This window comes from Oncorhynchus nerka, linkage group LG14, assembly GCF_034236695.1.
Source record: "Oncorhynchus nerka isolate Pitt River linkage group LG14, Oner_Uvic_2.0, whole genome shotgun sequence".
Classification (NCBI taxonomy): domain Eukaryota; kingdom Metazoa; phylum Chordata; class Actinopteri; order Salmoniformes; family Salmonidae; genus Oncorhynchus; species Oncorhynchus nerka.
This window is the reverse complement of record NC_088409.1, coordinates 11,124,931-11,149,672: the sequence shown is the minus strand read 5'-3', so window position 1 is coordinate 11,149,672 and position 24,742 is coordinate 11,124,931. Positions and strand designations below refer to the sequence as shown.

At 45.4% G+C, this 24,742-nt stretch overlaps 1 protein-coding gene across 1 annotated transcript in view; it reads left to right on the top strand.

Moving 5' to 3' along the window:
• Positions 1 to 24,742, top strand: part of ndrg1b (N-myc downstream regulated 1b) — a 30,811-nt gene that overhangs the window by 431 nt on the left and 5,638 nt on the right. The window contains exons 2-12 of the mRNA XM_065027140.1: positions 3,634 to 3,741; positions 5,291 to 5,407; positions 8,670 to 8,814; positions 9,160 to 9,280; positions 10,564 to 10,626; positions 12,955 to 13,015; positions 13,725 to 13,811; positions 16,027 to 16,083; positions 20,258 to 20,424; positions 21,114 to 21,213; positions 21,404 to 21,491. Coding sequence (XP_064883212.1) covers positions 3,634 to 3,741; positions 5,291 to 5,407; positions 8,670 to 8,814; positions 9,160 to 9,280; positions 10,564 to 10,626; positions 12,955 to 13,015; positions 13,725 to 13,811; positions 16,027 to 16,083; positions 20,258 to 20,424; positions 21,114 to 21,213; positions 21,404 to 21,491 — 1,114 coding nt within the window. The remainder of the gene's footprint in view (positions 1 to 3,633; positions 3,742 to 5,290; positions 5,408 to 8,669; positions 8,815 to 9,159; positions 9,281 to 10,563; positions 10,627 to 12,954; positions 13,016 to 13,724; positions 13,812 to 16,026; positions 16,084 to 20,257; positions 20,425 to 21,113; positions 21,214 to 21,403; positions 21,492 to 24,742) is intronic.

Sequence of the window (24,742 nt, the reverse complement as noted above, 5' to 3'; positions counted from 1 at the left end):
TGAGGGCCCCTGTGTTCCCTATGGGCTCTGCTCTAGACCAGGGATGAGGGCCCCTGTGTTCCCTATGGGCTCTGCTCTAGACCAGGGATGAGGGCCCCTGTGTTCCCTATGGGCTCTGCTCTAGACCAGGGATGAGGGCCCCTGTGTTCCCTATGGGCTCTGCTCTAGACCAGGGATGAGGGCCCGTGTGTTCCCTATGGGCTCTGCTCTAGACCAGGGATGAGGGCCCGTGCCCCTGTGTTCCCTATGGGCTCTGCTCTAGACCAGGGATGAGGGCCCCTGTGTTCCCTATGGGCTCTGCTCTAGACCAGGGATGAGGGCCCCTGTGTTCCCTATGGGCTCTGCTCTAGACCAGGGATGAGGGCCCCTGTGTTCCCTATGGGCTCTGCTCTAGACCAGGGATGAGGGCCCGTGCCCCTGTGTTCCCTATGGGCTCTGCTCTAGACCAGGGATGAGGGCCCGTGCCCCTGTGTTCCCTATGGGCTCTGCTCTAGACCAGGGATGAGGGCCCACAGTGGCCCACATCCATACCCACACATGCAGTCAAAGGCCTCAGCCTTTTTTGGCGCCCACATTTTAGCGGTACCCCTCTTGACAGCAGAGAGAAAAAAGGTACGTTTTAAAGTTAATTTCAATTCTACACATTTTGCCTTGGGGCGCAGAAAGTAGATTTTGAAATGTTCTCACCCATTTTATGTCATTCTACTCATTTAGCCATGGGGAGGAAGTAAGTAAGTGTTTCACTGTTAGTTTACACCTGTTATTTACGAAGCATGTGACAAATAACATTTGATTTGATTTGAGGAGAGAATTTTTTTAGCAGTTTCACAGCAAATTTTTTGCAATTCTACACATTTTGCAGTAGAGTTTTTGTTTGCGGTTTTTAATATGATATCTGCCCATGCCTGCTCTAGAATTACATCCTAAATTGCAACCTATTCCCGTTATAGTGTACTTTTTTTGACCAGGTCCTATACTATATAGGGAATAGGGTGCCATTTGGGATACATATTCTCTCTAGTCTTTGGCATTGACTGACTGAAACAGATCCCCTGCTGCACCTGCTGCAAAAGATTTATGGGCTTTTTGGCACGCCAGGCATCGGCAGCGACACCCCCCTGATTACTGAACCAACAGGATATACGCCTGTGTCCCAAATGGCACCCTACACTAAAAAGGAACTATCTAGAACCTAAAAGGGTTCTTCGACTGTTTTATTCCTACATAAGCAGGAATAAAACATTCAGAACAGTTATTTAGGTTGCCATTTGGGACGAAGCCTGAAGTTTCTTAAAACCATACTGTTGCAGATTATACAAATATCTTATATGTTACCCTATTCCCTTTCTAGTGCATGACTTTTGACCAGGGCCAGTAGTGCTCTGGTCAACTGTTGTACTCTCTAGGTTACCATTTAGTACAGACTCTCTATCTTTTTCTGTTGATGGCATTTTTGATAAAACAGAGTTTAACAACTCACTCAAAAAAAAGGAACTATCTAGAACCTAAAAGGGTTCTTCGACTGTCCCCATAGAACCCTTTGAAGACCCCTTTTTGGTTCCAGGTAAAACTCTTTTGGGTTCCATGGACTGTAGGACCCTTTCCACAGAGACAACCGAAGACCCCTTTTTGGTTCCAGGTAAAACTATTTTGGGTTCCATGGACTGTAGGACCCTTTCCACAGAGACAACCCGAAGAACCCTTTTTGGTTCCAGGTAAAACTCTTTTGGGTTCCATGGACTGTAGGACCCTTTCCACAGAGACAACCAAAGAACCCTTTTGTGTGTTCCCTTGATAGTGCTTGGACATTTGATCAGGGCCCATCACTGTGTAGACAATAGGGTGCCATTTGTCTCGCTGCCCCAGGACATGAACAGTTTGTGGTGAGGAGTTTATGACATGTGAATGATTAAAACGGTGAGGAGTAAATTGTGATTGTTGTGATGTAACCCTCTCACATGTTGTATTCAACCTGTAAATCTGGGTTAGAGTGATACCCATGGAGAGGCTTAGCAGACATAGGCTTACCAGTTCTTTCATAACCCCCCTATAGTTGTATTAATCTGAACAGTATTCAAATACAGCCTACTGTAGGCTATGCACTTATATTCTGAGTTGTTTACCCCCCCTCCTTTTTTTTCTTGCATTGAGCACCACATATTTGAAGTAAAATACACTATTGGGCAGGCTATAAAATCCAAACTAGAAACCAGTCATATGATTAAAAAACACTAGGTCATCATGATGAGGCTTGCTATAAATAACCTAGGGTAGTAATTGTCTAGGGATTTGCCTTTCATTTGAACTGTCAGACCATGATGACCGTTATGACAACCAGATATTCCAAACTCTTTGTGACATCTGAATGAAATGTGTTTATTAGGCTGTGTCATAGTCAGAGTTGCCAAGGAAACAATTGAGGAAGTTAAGAATCTTGGTGCCTTTTCGATTTTCAACCAACACATCTGTACCACCATCGACTGAGCGTCATGTCTAGGAAGGTGGGTATGTGTCACTGAGATATAAAGTACGGGTGTGCGTATTTATGTGATTTTGAGATGATGTGGTACTTCGCGAACGGCTCTTTTTGAACGGATCTTATTTGAAAGAGCCGTTATTTTGGCTCCCTGATTTGCATACTGTTTTTTGAGCTCAAAACAACCTTTTCTGCAGACAAGTTACAAACGAATTATCTAAAGACGGCGAATCTTCACTGTAAAAACAACAAATATTCAGGAGAGCGCGTCAATCTGTTTGTTTTTTTACAGGCCACCTAATAATTTGGCCAGGTAAAAATGTACTTGAACGCGAATTTCACGATCTGACATAATGGTAACCTACCTTTTGGGCTTTACATTGGATATTCGCACCCTTTTCATGGTTCTAGGTCGTTTTTGAAGCATTTTGAACGAAGAGCTGTTTGAGAGATAACTGAACCGGCTCTTTTACGTGAACCGAGACAAATGAGCCAGCTCACTGAATAGACTCGGAAGGCCCATCACTAGCAGGAGGTCTCTCGTGCGCTGGAAATCCTTTGCGCGCTCACACGTGCGCAATGGCTGACAAACTTCAGGACGTGTAGTAGGTTACCCTTTTAGCTAATTCATAAAAGAAACCCAGTGTAAATAAATACATTTGCTGTAATCTGTTCACTGATATACTGACACATATGGTCCGCAGCATCATGGCAAATGTTACCTGTACAGATGCTGCTTGATGTTTCCGTTTGTTGACCATGGCAAATAAGCCTACAGAAGCGTCACAGAATAATGCAGCCAATGTAATACCTAAATCCCCACTGTATAACAAATCCAATAGCTTTGCTATCGATTTCAAATGTGAAATTGATGTTTTTTTTAAAATATGTTGGTTGTTTTACTTAGTGTTTGTCCCAAACTGCACCCTATTACCTATGTAGTGCACTACTTTTGACCAGAGACCGCTTGGTCCTGGTCAAAAGTAGTGCACTACATAGGTAATAGAGACCATTTGGCCCTGGTCAAAAGTAGTGCACTACATAGGGAATAGAGACCATTTGGCCCTGGTAAAAACTAGTCCACTATATAGGGAATAGGGTGCCAGTTGGGAAGCAACCATGAGTTTCTTGTGCAACTTTTCTTTTTCATTCAACAGGGTGCTCATCAACATCAACAGGCTTCTCAGCAGATCCCCTCTTTGATGGAGCTGGATGAGGTTGACCTGGAGGAAAATGAGGCGCAGGTCAACGTTAACCCACTTCCTGTGAGTCGTTTAGTTGTTTATACACCTGGAAAGTTCTGGATATCAGTTTGGATTAAATGGTGCACAGGTCATTCAAAATACAGGAATAAAACATTCAGAACTATTATTTAGGGTGCCATTTGGGACGAAGCCTGAAGTTACTTAAAACCATACTGTTGCAGATTATACAAATATCTCATATGTTACCCTATTCCCTTTCTAGTGCATTACTTTTGACCGGGCCAATAGTGCTCTGGTCAAATGTTGTACTCTCTAGGTTACCATAGACTCTCCATTTTATTTTATTTTATTTAACCAGGCAAGTCAGTTAAGAACAAATTCTTATTTTCAATGACGGCCTAGGAACAGTGGGTTAACTGCCTGTTCAGGGGCAGAACGACAGACCTTGTCAGCTCGGGGATTCGAACTTGCAACCTTTCAGTTACTAGTCCAACGCTCTAACCACTAGGCTACGCTGCCGCCCCCTATCTTTTTCTGTTTGATGGCATTTTTGATAAAACAGAGTTTAACAACTCACTCCAACAAGTTGATTTATGATGCTGTAGTCTGTGGTTAATGAGATTTTGTTTTGTCCTTCAGGGGCTGACAGGGGCGGTTACTAGACTTATGGTCGGCTTTAGGGTACGTATCAACACCTAAAACCCATGTATTTACATGATAACAGCTGCAAGGTAACAATGTACCAGTTACTCACTACAGTATGTAACTACCATGTAGATGGTAGTTACAAGTTACAAGTCCAACACACTAACCACTAGGCTACCCTGCCGCCATAGGATTCTGAATGTACTGGGTGAGGTAGAAGTTGACACAGGAGCAGGTGTCCTGGTTAGAGGACAAGGAGAAGGAGAGAGACTTGAGGTTGTGTTTTAGAGAGTCTATGCTCCCGTTTATAATAATCCATTCAGTTTCCATTACTGACTTGTTTGTTTGGTTGGATACTGTGAGGCCCAGATAACAGAATACAAGGATAAACGCAGGAGAGTTCTTCACAAATACATGTTTGGCTCTGAACTAAAGGGCAAAGGAACTCTGCTATTTAACTGTTCAGGGAAGTCAGGAACCAATACACGCAGTCAGTCAGGAAAGCAAAGGCCAGCTTTTTCAAGCAGAAATTTGCATCCTGTAGCTCTAACTCCAAAAAGTTTTGGGACACTGTAAAGTCCATGGAGAACAAGAGCACCTCCTCCCAGCTGCCCACTGCACTGAGGCTAGGTAACACGATCACCACCGATAAATCCATGATAATCGAAAACTTCAACAAGCATTTCTCAACGGCTGGCCATGCCTTCCTCCTGGCTACTCCTACCTCGGCCAACAGCCCCCCATACAAATCAGCCCCCCCCCATACGAATCAGCTGGGCTTGACAATCTGGACCCTCTATTTCTGAAACTATGTTCTGTTCAACTTCTGTTCAACTTCTCTTTCATATCGTCTGAGATCCCCAAGGATTGGAAAGCTGCCGCGGTCATCCCCCTCTTCAAAGGGGGAGACACCCTGGACCCAAACTGTTACAGACCTATATCCATCCTGCCCTGCCTATCTAAGGTCTTCGAAAGCCAAGTCAACAAACAGATCACTGACCTTCTCGAATCCCGCCGTACCTTCTCCGCTGTGCAATCTGGTTTCCGAGCCGGTCACGGGTGCACCTCAGCCATGCTCAAGGTACTAAACGATATCTTAACCGCCATCGATAAAAGACAGTACTGTGCAGCCATCTTCATCGACCTGGCCAAGGCTTTCGACTCTGTCAATCACCATATTCTTATCGGCAGACTCAGTAGCCTCGGTTTTTCTAATGACTGCCTTGCCTGGTTCACCAACTACTTTGCAGACAGAGTTCAGTGTGTCAAATCGTAGGGCATGTTGTCCGGTCCTCTGGCAGTCTCTATGGGGGTGCCACAGGGTTCAATTCTCGGGCCGACTCTTTTCTCTGTATATATCAATGATGTTGCTCTTGCTGCGGGCGATTCCCTGATCCACCTCTACGCAGACGACACCATTCTGTATACTTCTGGCCCTTCCTTGGACACTGTGCTATCTAACCTCCTGTGCTATCTAACCTACTATACATTTACTACTATACATTTACTACTATACATTTACTACAATACATTTACAACTATATATTTACTACTACACATTTACTACTACGTATATATTTACTACTATATATACTACTATATATTTACTACTATATATTTACAACTATATATTTACTACTATATATTTACAACTATACATTTACTACTATATATTTACTACTATATATTTACTACTATACATTTACTACTATATATTTACTGCTATACATTTACTACTATACATTTACTACTATACATTTACTACTATATATTTACTACTACACATTTACTACTACGTATATATTTACTACTATATATACTACTATATATTTACTACAATACATTTACAACTATATATTTACTACAATACATTTACAACTATATATTTACTACAATACATTTACTACTATACATTTACTACTATATATTTACTACTATACATTTACTACTATACATTTACTACTATATATTTACTACTATACATTTACTACAATACATTTACAACTATATATTTACTACTATACATTTACTACTATACATTTACTACAATACATTTACTACTATACATTTACTACTATACATTTACTACTATACATTTACTACTATACATTTACTACAATACATTTACAACTATATATTTACTACAATACAACAGTTGTTTCCATCTTTTTAAAGATTTTCTTCTTTAATGTACCCAATATGTAAAATTCTACTACTCCACCTTAATGCCTCAGATATTTCAGATGACTTCGTCAACCATTTTGAAAAGAAGGTCGACGACATCCGATCCTCGTTTGCTAAGTCAAACGACACCGCTGGTTCTGCTCACACTGCCCTACCCTGTGCTCTGACCTCTTTCTCCCCTCTCTCTCCAGATGAAATCTCGCGTCTTGTGACGGCCGGCCGCCCAACAACCTGCCCGCTTGACCCTATTCCCTCCTCTCTTCTCCAGACCATTTCCGGAGACCTTCTCCCTTACCTCACCTCGCTCATCAACTCATCCCTGACCGCTGGCTACGTCCCTTCTGTCTTCAAGAGAGCGAGAGTTGCACCCCTTCTGAAAAAACCTACACTCGATCCCTCCGATGTCAACAACTACAGACCAGTATCCCTTCTTTCTTTTCTCTCCAAAACTCTCGAACGTGCCGTCCTTGGCCAGCTCTCCCGCTATCTCTCTCAGAATGACCTTCTTGATCCAAATCAGTCAGGTTTCAAGACTAGTCATTCAACTGAGACTGCTCTTCTCTGTATCACGGAGGCCCTCCGCACTGCTAAAGCTAACTCTCTCTCCTCTGCTCTCATCCTTCTAGACCTATCGGCTGCCTTCGATACTGTGAACCATCAGATCCTCCTCTCCACCCTCTCCGAGTTGGGCATCTCCGGCGCGGCCCACGCTTGGATTGCGTCCTACCTGACAGGTCGCTCCTACCAGGTGGCGTGGCGAGAATCTGTCTCCTCACCACGCGCTCTCACCACTGGCGTCCCCCAGGGCTCTGTTCTAGGCCCTCTCCTATTCTCGCTATACACCAAGTCACTTGGCTCTGTCATAACCTCACATGGTCTCTCCTATCATTGCTATGCAGACGACACACAATTAATCTTCTCCTTTCCCCCTTCTGATGACCAGGTGGCGAATCGCATCTCTGCATGTCTGGCAGACATATCAGTGTGGATGACGGATCACCACCTCAAGCTGAACCTCGGCAAGACGGAGCTGCTCTTCCTCCCGGGGAAGGACTGCCCATTCCATGATCTCGCCATCACGGTTGACAACTCCATTGTGTCCTCCTCCCAGAGCGCTAAGAACCTTGGCGTGATCCTGGACAACACCCTGTCGTTCTCAACTAACATCAAGGCGGTGGCCCGTTCTTGTAGGTTCATGCTCTACAACATCCGCAGAGTACGACCCTGCCTCACACAGGAAGCAGTGCAGGTCCTAATCCAGGCACTTGTCATCTCCCGTCTGGATTACTGCAACTCGCTGTTGGCTGGGCTCCCTGCCTGTGCCATTAAACCCCTACAACTCATCCAGAACGCCGCAGCCCGTCTGGTGTTCAACCTTCCCAAGTTCTCTCACGTCACCCCGCTCCTCCGCTCTCTCCACTGGCTTCCAGTTGAAGCTCGCATCCGCTACAAGACCATGGTGCTTGCCTACGGAGCTGTGAGGGGAACGGCACCTCAGTACCTCCAGGCTCTGATCAGGCCCTACACCCAAACAAGGGCACTGCGTTCATCCACCTCTGGCCTGCTCGCCTCCCTACCACTGAGGAAGTACAGTTCCCGCGCAGCCCAGTCAAAACTGTTCGCTGCTCTGGCCCCCCAATGGTGGAACAAACTCCCTCACGACGCCAGGACAGCGGAGTCAATCACCACCTTCCGGAGACACCTGAAACCCCACCTCTTTCAGGAATACCTAGGATAGGATAAAGTAATCCTTCTCACCCCCTTAAAAGATTTAGATGCACTATTGTAAAGTGGCTGTTCCACTGGATGTCATAAGGTGAACGCACCAATTTGTAAGTCGCTCTGGATAAGAGCGTCTGCTAAATGACTTAAATGTAATGTAATGTAATATTTTAGAAATGTCATTACACACTGGTCTGGAAGTACTATTTTATTAACTTCTTTGGACTTGACCTTAAACCAGAAAGGGGGGCATGGCATGCTTAACATCAGTGGGTCCCAACGAGGGGAACTAGGACCCCTGGGGCTACTTGGCCTATCCACAGGCGTTACTTGAAAAGCTTACTGGTAAAATGCACAAAGGTACATCAAGGGTACTCTGGGCAAAGCAAAATTCAGTTGGTGGTACAGTAACCGAAAAGGGATGGGAACAGTTGTAGTTGTGGGGTTTGTGTAAACCAGTTGTTTTGCCATGGCAGGAGGATGACGTGGAGACTCCGTTTGGACAGGTCCACTGCACCATGAAGGGGGTTCCCAAGGGCAGTCGCCCCGTCATCATGACCTTCCACGATATTGGACTGAACTGTATGTTTTGTGGTTGTTGTGAGAGACCTCTGTCTGGGCAATCCAGTTGATCTTAAGTTTACTTTATTGTTATTGTGCACATCTGGCAGCTAAGAGATAAGTTCCATTCCATATTGATATGCATCTAAACCAGTGAGAGCACAGCGCTTTGATGACAAACAGAACTTTAAACAAATGACTTGTTTTTTAATGTGTTAATTCAGACTTGCATGTCATGATCTGTGTACAGTCCCATATGGTTGTTCTATTCAATGTCCATTCCAAAAGCAGCAATGCACAAGAAAGAAAAAACAAACATTTAGGAGCACTTTGCTGAACTTGTCTTATATTCTCCTGTGTGTCTAGACAAGTCGTGCTTCAACCCCCTGTTCAGCCACGAGGACATGCAGGAGATCATGAGGCACTTTGCAGTGTGCCACGTTGATGCCCCTGGGCAGCATGAGGGTGCCTCCACTCTCTCCACAGAGTGAGTGACCAGTGTCAACCTCAATTAGCAGCATGAATTTGTGCTTTGCAGGCGGGTTATTGAGGTGAAGATTCTCTGTTGGTTGCAGTCCTCAGTGTACCATGAAATTGATTAGACACAAATTAGTCAGATCCAAGGATTTCACATGGCACAGATCCCATCTGATCTAGTCCCATCTGTTGTTAGTCTTAGTGGACACTGGGATCTAGTCCCATCTGTTGTTCGTGGAGACTGGGATGTAGTCCCATCTGTTGTTAGTGGACACTGGGATCTAGTCCCATCTGTTGCTGGTGGACACTGGGATCTGGTTCCATCTGTTGTTAGTGGACACTGGGTTTAAGTCCCATCTGTTGTTAGTGAACACTGAGATCTAGTCCCATCTGTTGTCAGTGTTAGTGGACACTGGGATCTAGTCCCATCTGTTGTTAGTGAACACTGAGATCTTGTCCCATCTGTTGTTAGTGGACACTGGGATCTAGTCCCATCTGTTGTTAGTGGAGACTGGGATCTAGTCCCATCTGTTGTTAGTGTTAGTGGACACAGGGATCTAGTCCCATCTGTTGTTAGTGAACACTGGGATCTAGTCCCATCTGTTGTTAGTGGAGAATGGAATCTAGTCCCATCTGTTGTTAGTGTTAGTGGACACTGGGATCTAGTCCCATCTATTGTTAGTGGACACTGGGATCTGGTCCCATCTGTTGTTAGTGAACACTGGGTTTTAGTCCCATCTTTTGTTACTGGACACTGGGATCTAGTCACATCTGTTGTTAGTGGACAATGGGATCTAGACCCATCTGTTGTTAGTGGACACTGGGTTTTAGTCCCATCTGTTGTTAGTGTTAGTGGACATCAGGACTAAGAGCAGCTGCCTGCCATGCTAATCCACTGTCACATGGCACCTGGTCCACAAGACTCTTAAACAGTCAACATCGGGGACTGGGTCACTCTACCTGAATGTGGAGGTAGTAGAAGTATCCAGTGAGAAAATAGATGATATTCACAGGGTTGAAAGACAATGACAAGGCACCAACAGATAATAACAAATGGATGATACATTCATTTGAAACATGTCAACAACAACAACATGTTTGAGAGACAAGTTTGGCAAAATAACATTATGTCTGCATCCTAAATGGCACCCTATTCCCTTTACAGTGTACTACTTGTAAGTAGTGCACAATATAGGGAATAGGTTGCCATTTGGGACACATTCATGACTTGTTTTTGTGTTAGTGATGATGAGGAGCACTTGAGGTAACTTTTGTTCTGGTCTTCCGCTGCAGGTACACCTACCCCTCTATGGACCAGCTCTCTGAGACTCTCCCTCAGGTCCTCAAGCACTTTCGGTAAATCCCAGATCAACGTTTATTCGTCACATACACAGTTTACAGCAGGTATAAACGGTGCAGCTAAATGTGCACTGGCAAGCTCCCTCAACAGTGCAGTACAAATATCAACATAAACATGATTTAAAATATATATATATATTTACACTACCATTCAAAGGATTGGGGTCACTTATAAATTTCCTTGTTTTTGAAAGAGAAGCATTTTTTTTTTGTCCATTAAATTAACATAAAATTGATCAGAAATACAGTGTAGACATAATGTTGTAAATGACTTTTGTAGCTGGAAATGGCAGATTCTTTTATGGAATATCTATGTAGGCGTACAGAGGCCCATTATCAGCAACCATCACTCCTGTGTTCCAATGGCACGTTGTGTTAGCTAATCCAAGTTTATCATTTTAAAAGGCTAATTGATCATTAGAAAACCCTTTTGCAGTTATGTTAGCACAGCTGAAAACTGTTGTGCTTATTAATGAAGCAATAAAACTGGTCTTCTTTAGACTAATTGAGTATCTGGCAGCTTCATTAAATATTACCCGCAAAACACCAGTCTCAACATCAACAGTGAAGAGGCGACTCTGGGATGCTGGACTTCTAGGCAGAGTTCCTCTGTCCAATGTCTGTGTTATTTTACCCATCTTCATATTTTCTTTTTATTGGCCAGTCTGAGATATGGCTTTTTCTTTGCAACTCTACCTAGAAGGCCAGAATCCCGGAGTCGCCTCTTCACTGTTGACATTGAGACTGGTGTTTTGCGGCTACTATTTAATGAAGCTGCCAGTTGAGGACTTGTGAGGCGTCTGTTTCACTCTAATCTAGTTGTCCTTTTGCTCAGTTGTTCACCGGGGCCTCCCACTCCTCTTTCTATTCTGGTTAGAGCCAGTTTGCGCTCTTCTATGAAGGGAGTAGGACACAGGGTTGTACGAGATCTTCAGTTTCTTTTTCTTTTTTGTTCTTTTTTTTGTTTTGAATTTTACCCCGTTTTCTCCCCAATTTCGTGGTTTCCAATTGTTTAGTAGCTACTATCTTGTCTCATCGCTACAACTCCCATACGGGCTCGGGAGAGACGAAGGTTGAAGGTCATGCGTCCTCCGATACACAACCCAACCAAGCCGCACTGCTTCTTAACACAGCGCGCATCCAACCTGGAAGCCAGCCGCACCAATGTGTCGGAGGAAACACCGTGCACCTGGCAACCTCCCGCCACAGGAGTCGCTGGTGCGCGATGAAACAAGGATTTCCCTACCGGCCAACCCCTCCATAACCCGGACGACGCTAGGCCAATTGTACGTCGCCCCACGGACCTCCCGGTCGCGGCCGGTTACGACAGAGCCTGGGCACGAACCCAGAGTCTCTGATGGCACAGCTGGAGCTGCAATACAGCGCCCTTAACCACTGCACCACCCGGGAAGCCGAGATCTTCAGTTTCTTGACAATTTCTCACATGGAATAGCCTTCATTTCTCAGAACAAGAATAGATTGACGAGTTTCAGAAGAAAGGACTTTGTTTCTGGCCATTTTGAGCCTGTAATTGAACCCACAAATGCTGATGCTCCAGATACTCAACTAGTATAAAGAAGACCAGTTGTATTTATTCTTTAATCAGAAAAAGAGTTTTCAGCTTTGCTAACATAACTGCAAAAGGGTTTTCTAATAATCAATTAGCCTTTTAAAATGTTAAATGTGGATTAGCTAACACAACGTGCCATTGGAACACAGGAGTGATGGTTGCTGATAATGGGCCTCTGTACGCCTACAGTATGAAAATATTCCATTAAAAATCATCCATTTCCTTCTTGTTTCCTTTCAGGTTTAAGAGTGTCATTGGAGTGGGCAGCGGTGCTGGTGCCTCTACATCCTCTTCCTATTAGAAGCTTCAAACTCCCATCAAACCTCTTCTTGTTTTCTTTCAGGTTTAAGAGTGTCATTGGACTGAGCAGCGGTGCTGGTGCCTCTACATCCTCTTCCTATTAGAAGCTTCAAACTCCCATCAAACCTCTTCTTGTTTCCTTTCAGGTTTAAGAGTGTCATTGGACTGGGCAGCGGTGCTGGTGCCTCTACATCCTCTTCCTATTAGAAGCTTCAAACTCCCATCAAACCTCTTCTTGTTTCCTTTCAGGTTTAAGAGTGTCATTGGACTGGGCAGCGGTGCTGGTGCCTCTACATCCTCTTCCTATTAGAAGCTTCAAACTCCCATCAAACCTCTTCTTGTTTCCTTTCAGGTTTAAGAGTGTCATTGGACTGGGCAGCGGTGCTGGTGCCTCTACATCCTCTTCCTATTAGAAGCTTCAAACTCCCATCAAACCTCTTCTTGTTTCCTTTCAGGTTTAAGAGTGTCATTGGACTGGGCAGCGGTGCTGGTGCCTACATCCTCGCTAAATTTGCTGTGAGTGGATTTTGTTGTCGTTGAACTCTTTTGTTTTTGTTAAATTGAGCCATAATTCAACTAGGATTTAAACCTAGTAAAAGTCCTTCAACATACCACAGTGTTGATACTGATAACGTAATCTTGATAATTATTATTGCCAAGCAAATCAAATCTAATTTTATTGGTCACATACACATGGTTAGCAGATGTTATTGCGAGCGTAGCGAAATGCTTGTGCTTCTAGTTCCGACCGTGCAGTAATATCTAACATGTAATCTGACAGTTCCACAACAACTACATAATACACACAAATCTAAGTAAAGGAATGGAATAAGAATATATACAGTACATATAAATATATGGATGAGCCATGACAGAGCGCATAGGCAAGATGCAATAGATGGTATAAAATACAGTATATACATATGAGATGAGTAATGCAAGATATGTAAACATTATTAAAGTGGCATTATTAAAGTGTCTTTTGGAATGTTCTTTTGTTTGTACACATCTACACTGTTCTGTACTGTACAGACACTGAGTAGCCTGTGTGATGGTTATCATCGAGTTAGACGAACCCCTGAAACAATGAAGCTCATAGTAGATATCACAACAAAGTTCATCTTGTTGTGATAAGTGTTTGTGTCATTTCCTGCTCTCTGAATCCTAAATATGTCCCAAATGGGTTGTGCTATGTTCTTCATGTCTTTATTCTTCCTGTCTACAGCTGAACCATCCAGATAAGGTTGAGGGACTTGTCCTCATCAACATCAATGCACGTGCAGAGAGCGTGATTGATTCACTTACACACAAGGTAGCATAGCATAACATAACTAACATAGCATAGCATGACTAACATAAGATAACATAATTAACATAGCATAACATAGCATAACTAACATATCATAACATAGCATAACAGAGCATAGCATAACATAGCATAAGTAACATAGCATAATATAGCATAACTAACAGAGCAAAGCATACCATAGCATAATTAACATAACATAATTAACATAGCATAATTAACAGAACATAGCATAACTAGCATAACATAATATAGCAAAATGAACATAACTAACATACTAACAAAGTTAAGTTAAGTGCTTTTGAAAATGTAAATAAAATAATATGCAAGATCTGTATTTGTTTTGTATTATTGTTAAGACCCTCCAACATAACAGTCCACATTGTGGTGGGTCTTTCAGGCTAACATAACAATCCACATTGTGGTGGGTCTTTCAGGCTAACATAACAGTCCACATTGTGGTGGGTCTTTCAGGCTAACTGAACAGTCCACATTGTGGTGGGTCTTTCAGGCTAACATAACAATCCACATTGTGGTGGGTCTTTCAGGCTAACATAACAATCCACATTGTGGTGGGTCTTTCAGGCTAACATAACAATCCACATTGTGGTGGGTCTTTCAGGCTAACATAACAATCCACATTGTGGTGGGTCTTTCAGGCTAACATAACAATCCACATTGTGGTGGGTCTTTCAGGCTAACATAACAGTCCACATTGTGGTGGGTCTTTCAGGCTAACATAACAATCCACATTGTGGTGGGTCTTTCAGGCTAACATAACAGTCCACATTGTGGTGGGTCTTTCAGGCTAACATAACAGTCCACATTGTGGTGGGTCTTTCAGGCTAACATAACAGTCCACATTGTGGTGGGTCTTTCAGGCTAACTGAACAGTCCACATTGTGGTGGGTCTTTCAGGCTAACATAACAGTCCACATTGTGGTGGGTCTTTCAGGCTAACATAACAGTCCACATTGTGGTGGGTCTTTCAGGCTAACATAACAGTCCACATTGTGGTGGGTCTTTCAGGCTAACTGAACAGTCCACATTGTGGTGGGTCTTTCAGGCTAACATAACAGTCCACATTGTGGTGGGTCTTTCAGGCTAACATAACAGTCCACATTGTGGTGGGTCTTTCAGGCTAACATAACAGTCCACATTGTGGTGGGTCTTTCAGGCTAACATAACAATCCACATTGTGGTGGGTCTTTCAGGCTAACATAACAATCCACATTGTGGTGGGTCTTTCAGGCTAACATAACAATCCACATTGTGGTGGGTCTTTCAGGCTAACATAACAGTCCACATTGTGGTGGGTCTTTCAGGCTAACATAACAGTCCACATTGTGGTGGGTCTTTCAGGCTAACATAACAATCCACATTGTGGTGGGTCTTTCAGGCTAACTGAACAGTCCACATTGTGGTGGGTCTTTCAGGCTAACATAACAATCCACATTGTGGTGGGTCTTTCAGGCTAACTGAACAGTCCACATTGTGGTGGGTCTTTCAGGCTAACATAACAATCCACATTGTGGTGGGTCTTTCAGGCTAACATAACAATCCACATTGTGGTGGGTCTTTCAGGCTAACATAACAATCCACATTGTGGTGGGTCTTTCAGGCTAACATAACAGTCCACATTGTGGTGGGTCTTTCAGGCTAACATAACAGTCCACATTGTGGTGGGTCTTTCAGGCTAACATAACAATCCACATTGTGGTGGGTCTTTCAGGCTAACTGAACAGTCCACATTGTGGTGGGTCTTTCAGGCTAACATAACAATCCACATTGTGGTGGGTCTTTCAGGCTAACTGAACAGTCCACATTGTGGTGGGTCTTTCAGGCTAACATAACAATCCACATTGTGGTGGGTCTTTCAGGCTAACTGAACAGTCCACATTGTGGTGGGTCTTTCAGGCTAACATAACAATCCACATTGTGGTGGGTCTTTCAGGCTAACTGAACAGTCCACATTGTGGTGGGTCTTTCAGGCTAACATAACAATCCACATTGTGGTGGGTCTTTCAGAATAACATAACAATCCACATTGTGGTGGGTCTTTCAGGCTAAGCTCATGGTGACATGCTGATTTACTCTGATAGAGTTATATTCTTAGGGGATTATGTATAAATATGCTTTAATGTCCTTTGTGTTTGATCAGAGCCTGGCTTGGAGGAGCCTGCACACACCACTGTAAACTCTCAACTCTCTCTCTGTTCAGATGACTGGCTGGATCCAGGCACTTCCTGATCATGTTCTAAACCACATGTTTGGAAAGGTAAGGGTTAGATAGAAACAGGAACTATAGTAGCACTAACACCTTAAAGACTATTTCATCTACAACCACTGACAGTCCGTATGGAAAGGTAAGGGTTAGATAGAAACAGGAACTATAGTAGCACTAACACCTTAAAGACTATTTCATCTACAACCACTGACAGTCCGTATGGAAAGGTAAGGGTTAGATAGAAACAGGAACTATAGTAGCACTAACACCTTAAAGACTATTTCATCTACACTACAACCACACAGTCCATATGGAAAGGTAAGGGTTAGATAGAAACAGGAACTATAGTAGCACTAACACCTTAAAGACTATTTCATCTACTACACTACAACCACACAGTCCATATGGAAAGGTAAGGGTTAGATAGAAACAGGAACTATAGTAGCACTAACACCTTAATGACTATTTCATCTACTACACTACAACCACTGACAGTCCGTATGGAAAGGTAAGGGTTAGATAGAAACAGGAACTATAGTAGCACTAACACCTTAAAGACTATTTCATCTACTACACTACAACCACTGACAGTCCGTATGGAAAGGTAAGGGTTGGATAGAAACAGGAACTATAGTAGCACTAACACCTTAAAGACTATTTCATCTACAACCACTGACAGTCCGTATGGAAAGGTAAGGGTTAGATAGAAACAGGAACTATAGTAGCACTAACACCTTAAAGACTATTTCATCTACAACCACTGACAGTCCGTATGGAAAGGTAAGGGTTAGATAGAAACAGGAACTATAGTAGCACTAACACCTTAAAGACTATTTCATCTACAACCACACAGTCCGTATGGAAAGGTAAGGGTTAGATAGAAACAGGAACTATAGTCCCCCTGGAAGCTATACTTGTCCCCCTCTAGCACTAACACCTTAAAGACTATTTCATCTACAACCACACAGTCCGTATGGAAAGGTAAGGGTTAGATAGAAACAGGAACTATAGTAGCACTAACACCTTAAAGACTATTTCATCTACTACACTACAACCACTGACAGTCCGTATGGAAAAAGCAACATATTGTTTTGAAACATCCTAAAGATGTAGCTTTGTTCAATAAACTGTCAATATAAGACTTCTGTCCCCCTCTGGAAGCTACACTTGTCCCCCTCTGGAAGCTACACCTGTCCCCCTCTGGAAGCTACACTTGTCCCCCTCTGGAAGCTACACCTGTCCCCCTCTGGAAGCTACACCTGTCCCCCTCTGGAAGCTACAACTGTCCCCCTCTGGAAGCTACACTTGTCCCCCTCTGGAAGCTACACTTGTCCCCCTCTGGAAGCTACACTTGTCCCCCTCTGGAAGCTACACTTGTCCCCCTCTGGAAGCTACACCTGTCCCCCTCTGGAAGCTACACCTGTCTCCCTCTGGAAGCTACACCTGTCCCCCTCTGGAAGCTACACTTGTCCCCCTCTGGAAGCTACACTTGTACACCCCCCCTCTGGAAGCTACACTTGTCCCCCTCTGGAAGCTACACCTGTCCCCCTCTGGAAGCTACACCTGTCCCCCCTCTGGAAGCTACACCTGTCCCCCTCTGGAACTTGCTACACCTGTCCCCCCTCTGGAAGCTACACCTGTCCCCTCTGGAAGCTACACTTGTCCCCCTCTGGAAGCTACACCTGTCCCCCTCTGGAAGCTACACCTGTCCCCCTCTGGAAGCTACACCTGTCCCCCTCTGGAAGCTACACCTGTCCCCCTCTGGAACCTGTCCCCCTCTACACCTGTCCCCCTCTGGAAGCTACACTTGTCCCCCTCTGGAAGCTACACCTGTCCCCCTCTGGAAGCTACACCTGTCCCCCTCTGGAAGCTACACCTGTCCCCCTCTGGAAGCTACACCTGTCCCCCTCTGGAAGCTACACTTGTCCCCTCTGGAAGCTACACTTGTCCCCCTCTGGAAGCTACACCTGTCCCCCTCTGGAAGCTACACCTGTCCCCCTCTGGAAGTACACCCCCCTCTGGAAGCTACACCTGTCCCCCTCTGGAAGCTACACCTGTCCCCCTCTGGAAGCTACACCTGTCCCCCTCTGGAAGCTACACCTGTCCCCCTCTGGAAGCTACACCTGTCCCCCTCTGGAAGCTACACCTGTCCCCCTCTGGAAGAACTTGTCCCCTCTGGAAGCACACCTGTCCCCCTCTGGAAGCTACACCTGTCCCCCTCTGGAAGCTACACCTGTCCCCCTCTGGAAGCTACACCTTGTCCCCTCTGTCCCCCTCTGGAAGCTACACCTGTCCCCCTCTGGAAGCTACTTGTCCCCCTCTGGAAGCTTGTCCCCCTCTGGACGCTACACCTGTCCACCTCTGGAAGCTACACTTGTCCCCCTCTGGAAGCTACACCTGTCCCCCTCTGGAAGCTACACCTGTCCCCCTCTGGAAGCTACACCTGTCCCCCTCTGTCCCCCTCTGGAAGCTATACTTGTCCCCCTCTGGAAGCTACACCTGTCCCCCTCTGGAAGCTATACTTGTCCCCCTCTGGACGCTACACCTGTCCACCTCTGGAAGCTACACTTGTCCCCCTCTGGAAGCTACACCTGTCCCCCTCTGGAAGCTACACCTGTCCCCCTCTGGAAGCTACACCTGTCCCCCTCTGGAAGCTACACCTGTCCCCCTCTGGAAGCTACACTTGTCCCCCTCTGGAAGCTACACTTGTCCCCCTCTGGAAGCTACACCTGTCCCCCTCTGGAAGCTACACCTGTCCCCCTCTGGAAGCTACAACTGTCCCCCCCTCTGGAAGCTACACCTGTCCCCCTCTGGAAGCTACACCTGTCCCCCTCTGGAAGCTACACCTGTCCCCTCTGGAAGCTACACCTGTCCCCCACCTGTCCCCCTCTGGAAGCTACACCTGTCCCCCTCTGGAAGCTACACTCTGTCCCCCTCTGGAAGCTAGCTACACTTGTGAAGCTACACCTGGAAGTACACCTGTCCCCTCTGGAAGCTACACCTGTCCCCTGTCTGGAAGCTATACTTGTCCCCTCTGTCCCCCTCTGGACGCTACACCTGTCCACCTCTGGAAGCTGTCCCCCTCTGGAAGCTACACCTGTCCCCCTCTGGAAGCTACACCTGTCCCCCTCTGGAAGCTACACTCTGTCCCCCTCTGGAAGCTACACCTGTCCCCCTCTGGAAGCTACACCTGTCCCCCTCCCTCTGTCCCCCTCTGGAAGCTACACCTGTCCCCCTCTGGAAGCTACACCTGTCCCCTCTGGAAGCTACACTTGTCCCCCTCTGGAAGCTACACTTGTCCCCCCTCTGGAAGCTACACTTGTCCCCCTCTGGAAGCTACACCTGTCCCCTCTGGAAGCTACACCTGTCCCCCTCTGGAAGCTACACCTGTCCCCCTCTGGAAGCTACACCTGTCCCCCTCTGGAAGCTACACCTGTCCCCTCTGGAAGCTACACCTGTCCCCCTCTGGAAGCTACACCTGCTGTCCCCCTCTGGAAGCTACACCTGTCCCCTCTGCTACACCCCCTCTGGAAGTCCCCCTCTACACCTGTCCCCCCTCTGGAAGCTACACCTGTCCCCCTCTGGAAGCTACACCTGTCCCCCTCTGGAAGCTACACTTGTCCCCCTCTGGAAGCTACACTTGTACACTTGTCCCCTCTGGAAGCTGTCCCCCTCTACACTCTGTCCCCTCTGAAGACTTGTCCCCCTCTGGAACTTGTACACCCCCCTCTGGAAGCTACACTTGTCCCCCTCTGGAAGCTACACCTGTCCCCCTCTGGAACTTGCTACACCTGTCCCCCTCCACCTGTCCCCCTCTGGAAGCTACACCTGTCCCCCTCTGGAAGCTACACCTGTACACCCCCTCTGGAAGCTACACTTGTCCCCCTCTGGAAGCTACACCTGTCCCCCTCTGGAAGCTATACCTGTCCCCCTCTGGAAGCTACACCTGTCCCCCTCTGGAAGCTACACCTGTCCCCCTCTGGAAGCTACACCTGTCCCCCTCTGGAAGCTACAGTATATACATGATTATGAATGATACAATTACATTTATATTTAACTAGCTATGAATTGTTGTGAAACATCAACCCTTTGTTATGGATGTTTATAGTCGGTGTCATAACACATTACATGTGTATTATAAGGCATTATAAACTATGTTATAATGCATTATAAGTATGTACATCATAGAAAGCGTTACCGTTGAGATTTGTTCTTTGCGCAACAGGAGGAGATCCAGAACAACCCTGATCTGATCGCCACATACCGCAACCACATCACCAATGATGTCAACCAGTCCAACCTGGCCCAGTTCTTCAAGTCCTACCAGAGCCGCAGGGGCCTGGAGATCGAGAGGCCTGTCCCAGGGAGAAACATTAACGCCAGAACTCTGCAGTACGTCACACGGACCGACTCAGCATCAGGACCCTGACTCTACCTGGCCACATGACCTGACTAGGGAAAACTCAGGGCCCTAGCTACTCATGATAGTTTCAGTTATGATATTGACTACGAGTATTAGTTATGCTATTGACCATCATTATTAGTTATAATATTGACTACGAGTATTAGTTATGATATTGACTATGAGTATTAGTTATGATATTGACTATGAGTATTAGTTATGATATTGACTGAGTATTAGTTATCATATTGACTATGAGTATTAGTTATGCTATTGACAATAGTTATTAGTTATGATATTGACTATGAGTATTAGTTATGGTATTGACTATGAGTATTAGTTATGGTATTGACTATGAGTATTAGTTATGGTATTGACTACGAGTATTAGTTATGATATTGACTATGAGTATTAGTTATGGTATTGACTGAGTATTAGTTATGGTATTGACTGAGTATTAGTTATGATATTGACTATGAGTATTAGTTATGATATTGACTGAGTATTAGTTATGATATTGACTATGAGTATTAGTTATGATATTGACTGAGTATTAGTTATGATATTGACTGAGTATTAGTTATGATATTGACTATGAGTATTAGGTATGTTATTGACTTAAATGTAAATGTATGAGCATTATTAGTTAAGTAGCTAATTAATCTGCTGACTCCTGCAGGTGTCCTGCTCTGTTGGTGGTGGGAGACAGCTCCCCTGCAGTCGAGGCTGTGGTCGAGAGCAACGCAAAGCTCAACCCAACACAGACCACACTGCTCAAGGTGAGTTTAATGTGTGGCTCAGACAGATGTAACAATTCATATTACTGTCAAAAGTACTTTGTAAGTAAAGATTCGCAACCACAATGTCATTGACCATCCAAGAACAATACATGTGATGGATAATGAGAAAGGGTTGTTATGATCAAATGACGGTTGGTTGGCAAATTATCTTTTGTCTCTGTCCAATCAGATGGCTGACTGTGGAGGACTTCCCCAGGTGAGCCAGCCTGGCAAACTGACAGAGGCCTTCAAGTACTTCATCCAGGGCATGGGTTACAGTAAGTATCATGGATTACAGTAAGTATCGTGGGTTACAGTAAGTATCGTGGGTTACAGTAAGTATCGTGGGTTACAGTAAGTATTGTGGGTTACGGTAAGTATCGTGGGTTACGGTAAGTATCGTGGGTTACAGTAAGGATCATGGGTTACAGTAAGTATCGTGGGTTACGGTAAGTATCGTGAGTTACGGTAAGGATCATGGGTTACAGTAAGTATCATGGGTTACAGTAAGTATCGTGGGTTACAGTAAGTATCGTGGGTTACAGTAAGGATCGTGGGTTACAGTAAGTATCATGGGTTACAGTAAGTATCGTGGGTTACAGTAAGTATCGTGGGTTACAGTAAGGATTGTGGGTTACAGTAAGTATCATGGGTTACGGTAAGTATCGTGGGTTACAGTAAGCATCGTGGGTTACAGTAAGTATCATGGGTTACAGTAAGTATCGTGGGTTACAGTAAGGATCGTGGGTTACAGTAAGGATCGTGGGTTACAGTAAGTATCGTGGGTTACAGTAAGTATCGTGGGTTACAGTAAGTATCGTAACACACATTTCCACTATCCCTGCACCCAAACACACAATGTTTCCACTATCCCTGCACCTAAACACACAATGTTTCTACATGATCCCTGCACCTAAACACACAATGTTCCTACATTATTCCTGCACCTAAACACACAACGTTTCTACATTATCCCTGCACCTAAACACACAATGTTCCTACATTATCCCTGCACCTAAACACACAATGTTTCTACATTATCCCTGCACCTAAACACACAATGTTTCTACATTATCCTTGCACCTAAACACACGTTTCTACATTATTCCTGCACCTAAACACACCGTGTTTCTACATTATCCCTGCACCTAAACACACAATGTTTCTACATTATCCCTGAACCTAAACACACAATGTTTCTACATTATCCTTGCACCTAAACACACAATGTTTCTACATTATTCCTGCACCTAAACACACCGTGTTTCTACATGATCCCTGCACCTAAACACACAATGTTTCTACATTATCCCTGAACCTAAACACACAATGTTTCCACTATCCCTGCACCTAAACACACAATGTTTCTACATTATCCCTGCACCTAAACACACAATGTTTCTACATTATCCTTGCACCCAAACACACAATGCTTCTTCATTATCCTTGCACCCAAACACACAATGCTTCTACATTATCCCTGCACCCAAACACCCAATGTTTCTACATTATCCCTGCACCCAAACACACAATGTTTCTTCATTATCCTTGCACCCAAACACACAATGATTCTACATTATCCTTGCACCCAAACACACAATGTTATACATTATCCCTGCACCCAAACACACACTGTTTCTACACTATCCCTGCGCCCAAACACACAATGTTTCTACATTATCCCTGCACCCAAACACACAATGTTCTACATTATCCCTTCACCCAAACACACAATGTTTCTACATTATCCTTGCACCCAAACTCACGTTTCCATTTCACAAAAGCTGTCGTTGTCATGCGCTGAGAGAAAAGAACAAGAACAAGAACTAAAATGTAGCTACCAGCCTCCTAGTGTACCCAGAGACTATTCACTTTCTATGACAGTGCTTCTCATTGGTGTCCCCTCCGCTAAGACTAGGGGCTCTATTCAAACGGTGTCCCCTCCGCTAAGACTAGGGGCTCTATTCAAACGATGTCCCCTCCGCTAAGACTAGGGGCTCTATTCAAACGGTGTCCCCTCCACTAAGACTAGGGGCTCTATTCAAACGGTGTCCCCTCCACTAAGACTAGGGGCTCTATTCAAACGGTGTCCCCTCCACTAAGACTAGGGGCTCTATTCAAACGGTGTCCCATTTACATTTACATTTAAGTCATTTAGCAGACGCTCTTATCCAGAGCGACTTACAAATTGGTGCATTCACCTTATGACATCCAGTGGAGCAGCCACTTACAATAGTGCATCTAAATCTTTTAAGGGGGGTGAGAAGGATTACTTTATCCTATCCTAGGTATTCCTTAAAGAGGTGGGGTTTCAGGTGTCTCCGGAAGGTGGTGATTGACTCCGCTGTCCTGGCGTCGTGAGGGAGTTTGTTCCACCATTAGGGGGCCAGAGCAGCGAACAGTTTTGACTGGGCTGAGCGGGAACTGTACTTCCTCAGTGGTAGGGAGGCGAGCAGGCCAGAGGTGGATGAACGCAGTGCCCTTGTTTGGGTGTAGGGCCTGATCAGAGCCTGGAGGTACTGAGGTGCCGTTCCCCTCACAGCTCCATAGGCAAGCACCATGGTCTTGTAGCGGATGCGAGCTTCAACTGGAAGCCAGTGGAGAGAGCGGAGGAGCGGGGTGACGTGAGAGAACTTGGGAAGGTTGAACACCAGACGGGCTGCGGCATTCTGGATGAGTTGTAGGGGTTTAATGGCACAGGCAGGGAGCCCAGCCAACAGCGAGTTGCAGTAATCCAGACGGGAGATGACAAGTGCCTGGATTAGGACCTGTGCCGCTTCCTGTGTGAGGCAGGGTCGTACTCTGCGGATGTTGTAGAGCATGAACCTACAGGAACGGGCCACCGCCTTGATGTTAGTTGAGAACGACAGGGTGTTGTCCAGGATCACGCCAAGGTTCTTAGCGCTCTGGGAGGAGGACACAGTGGAGTTGTCAACCGTGATGGCGAGATCATGGAACGGGCAGTCCTTCCCCGGGAGGAAGAGCAGCTCTGTCTTGCCGAGGTTCAGCTTGAAGTGGTGATCCGTCATCCACACTGATATGTCTGCCAGACATGCAGAGATGCGATTCGCCACCTGGTCATCAGAAGGGGGAAAGGAGAAGATTAATTGTGTATCGTCTGCATAGCAATGATAGGAGAGACCATGTGAGGTTATGACAGAGCCAAGTGACTTGGTGTATAGCGAGAATAGGAGAGGGCCTAGAACAGAGCCCTGGGGGACACCAGTGGTGAGAGCACGTGGTGAGGAGACGGATTCTCGCCACGCCACCTGGTAGGAGCGACCTGTCAGGTAGGACGCAATCCAAGCGTGGGCCGCGCCGGAGATGCCCAACTCGGAGAGGGTGGAGAGGAGGATCTGATGGTTCACAGTATCGAAGGCAGCCGATAGGTCTAGAAGGATGAGAGCAGAGGAGAGAGAGTTAGCTTTAGCAGTGCGGAGCGCCTCCGTGATACAGAGAAGAGCAGTCTCAGTTGAATGACTAGTCTTGAAACCTGACTGATTTGGATCAAGAAGGTCATTCTGAGAGA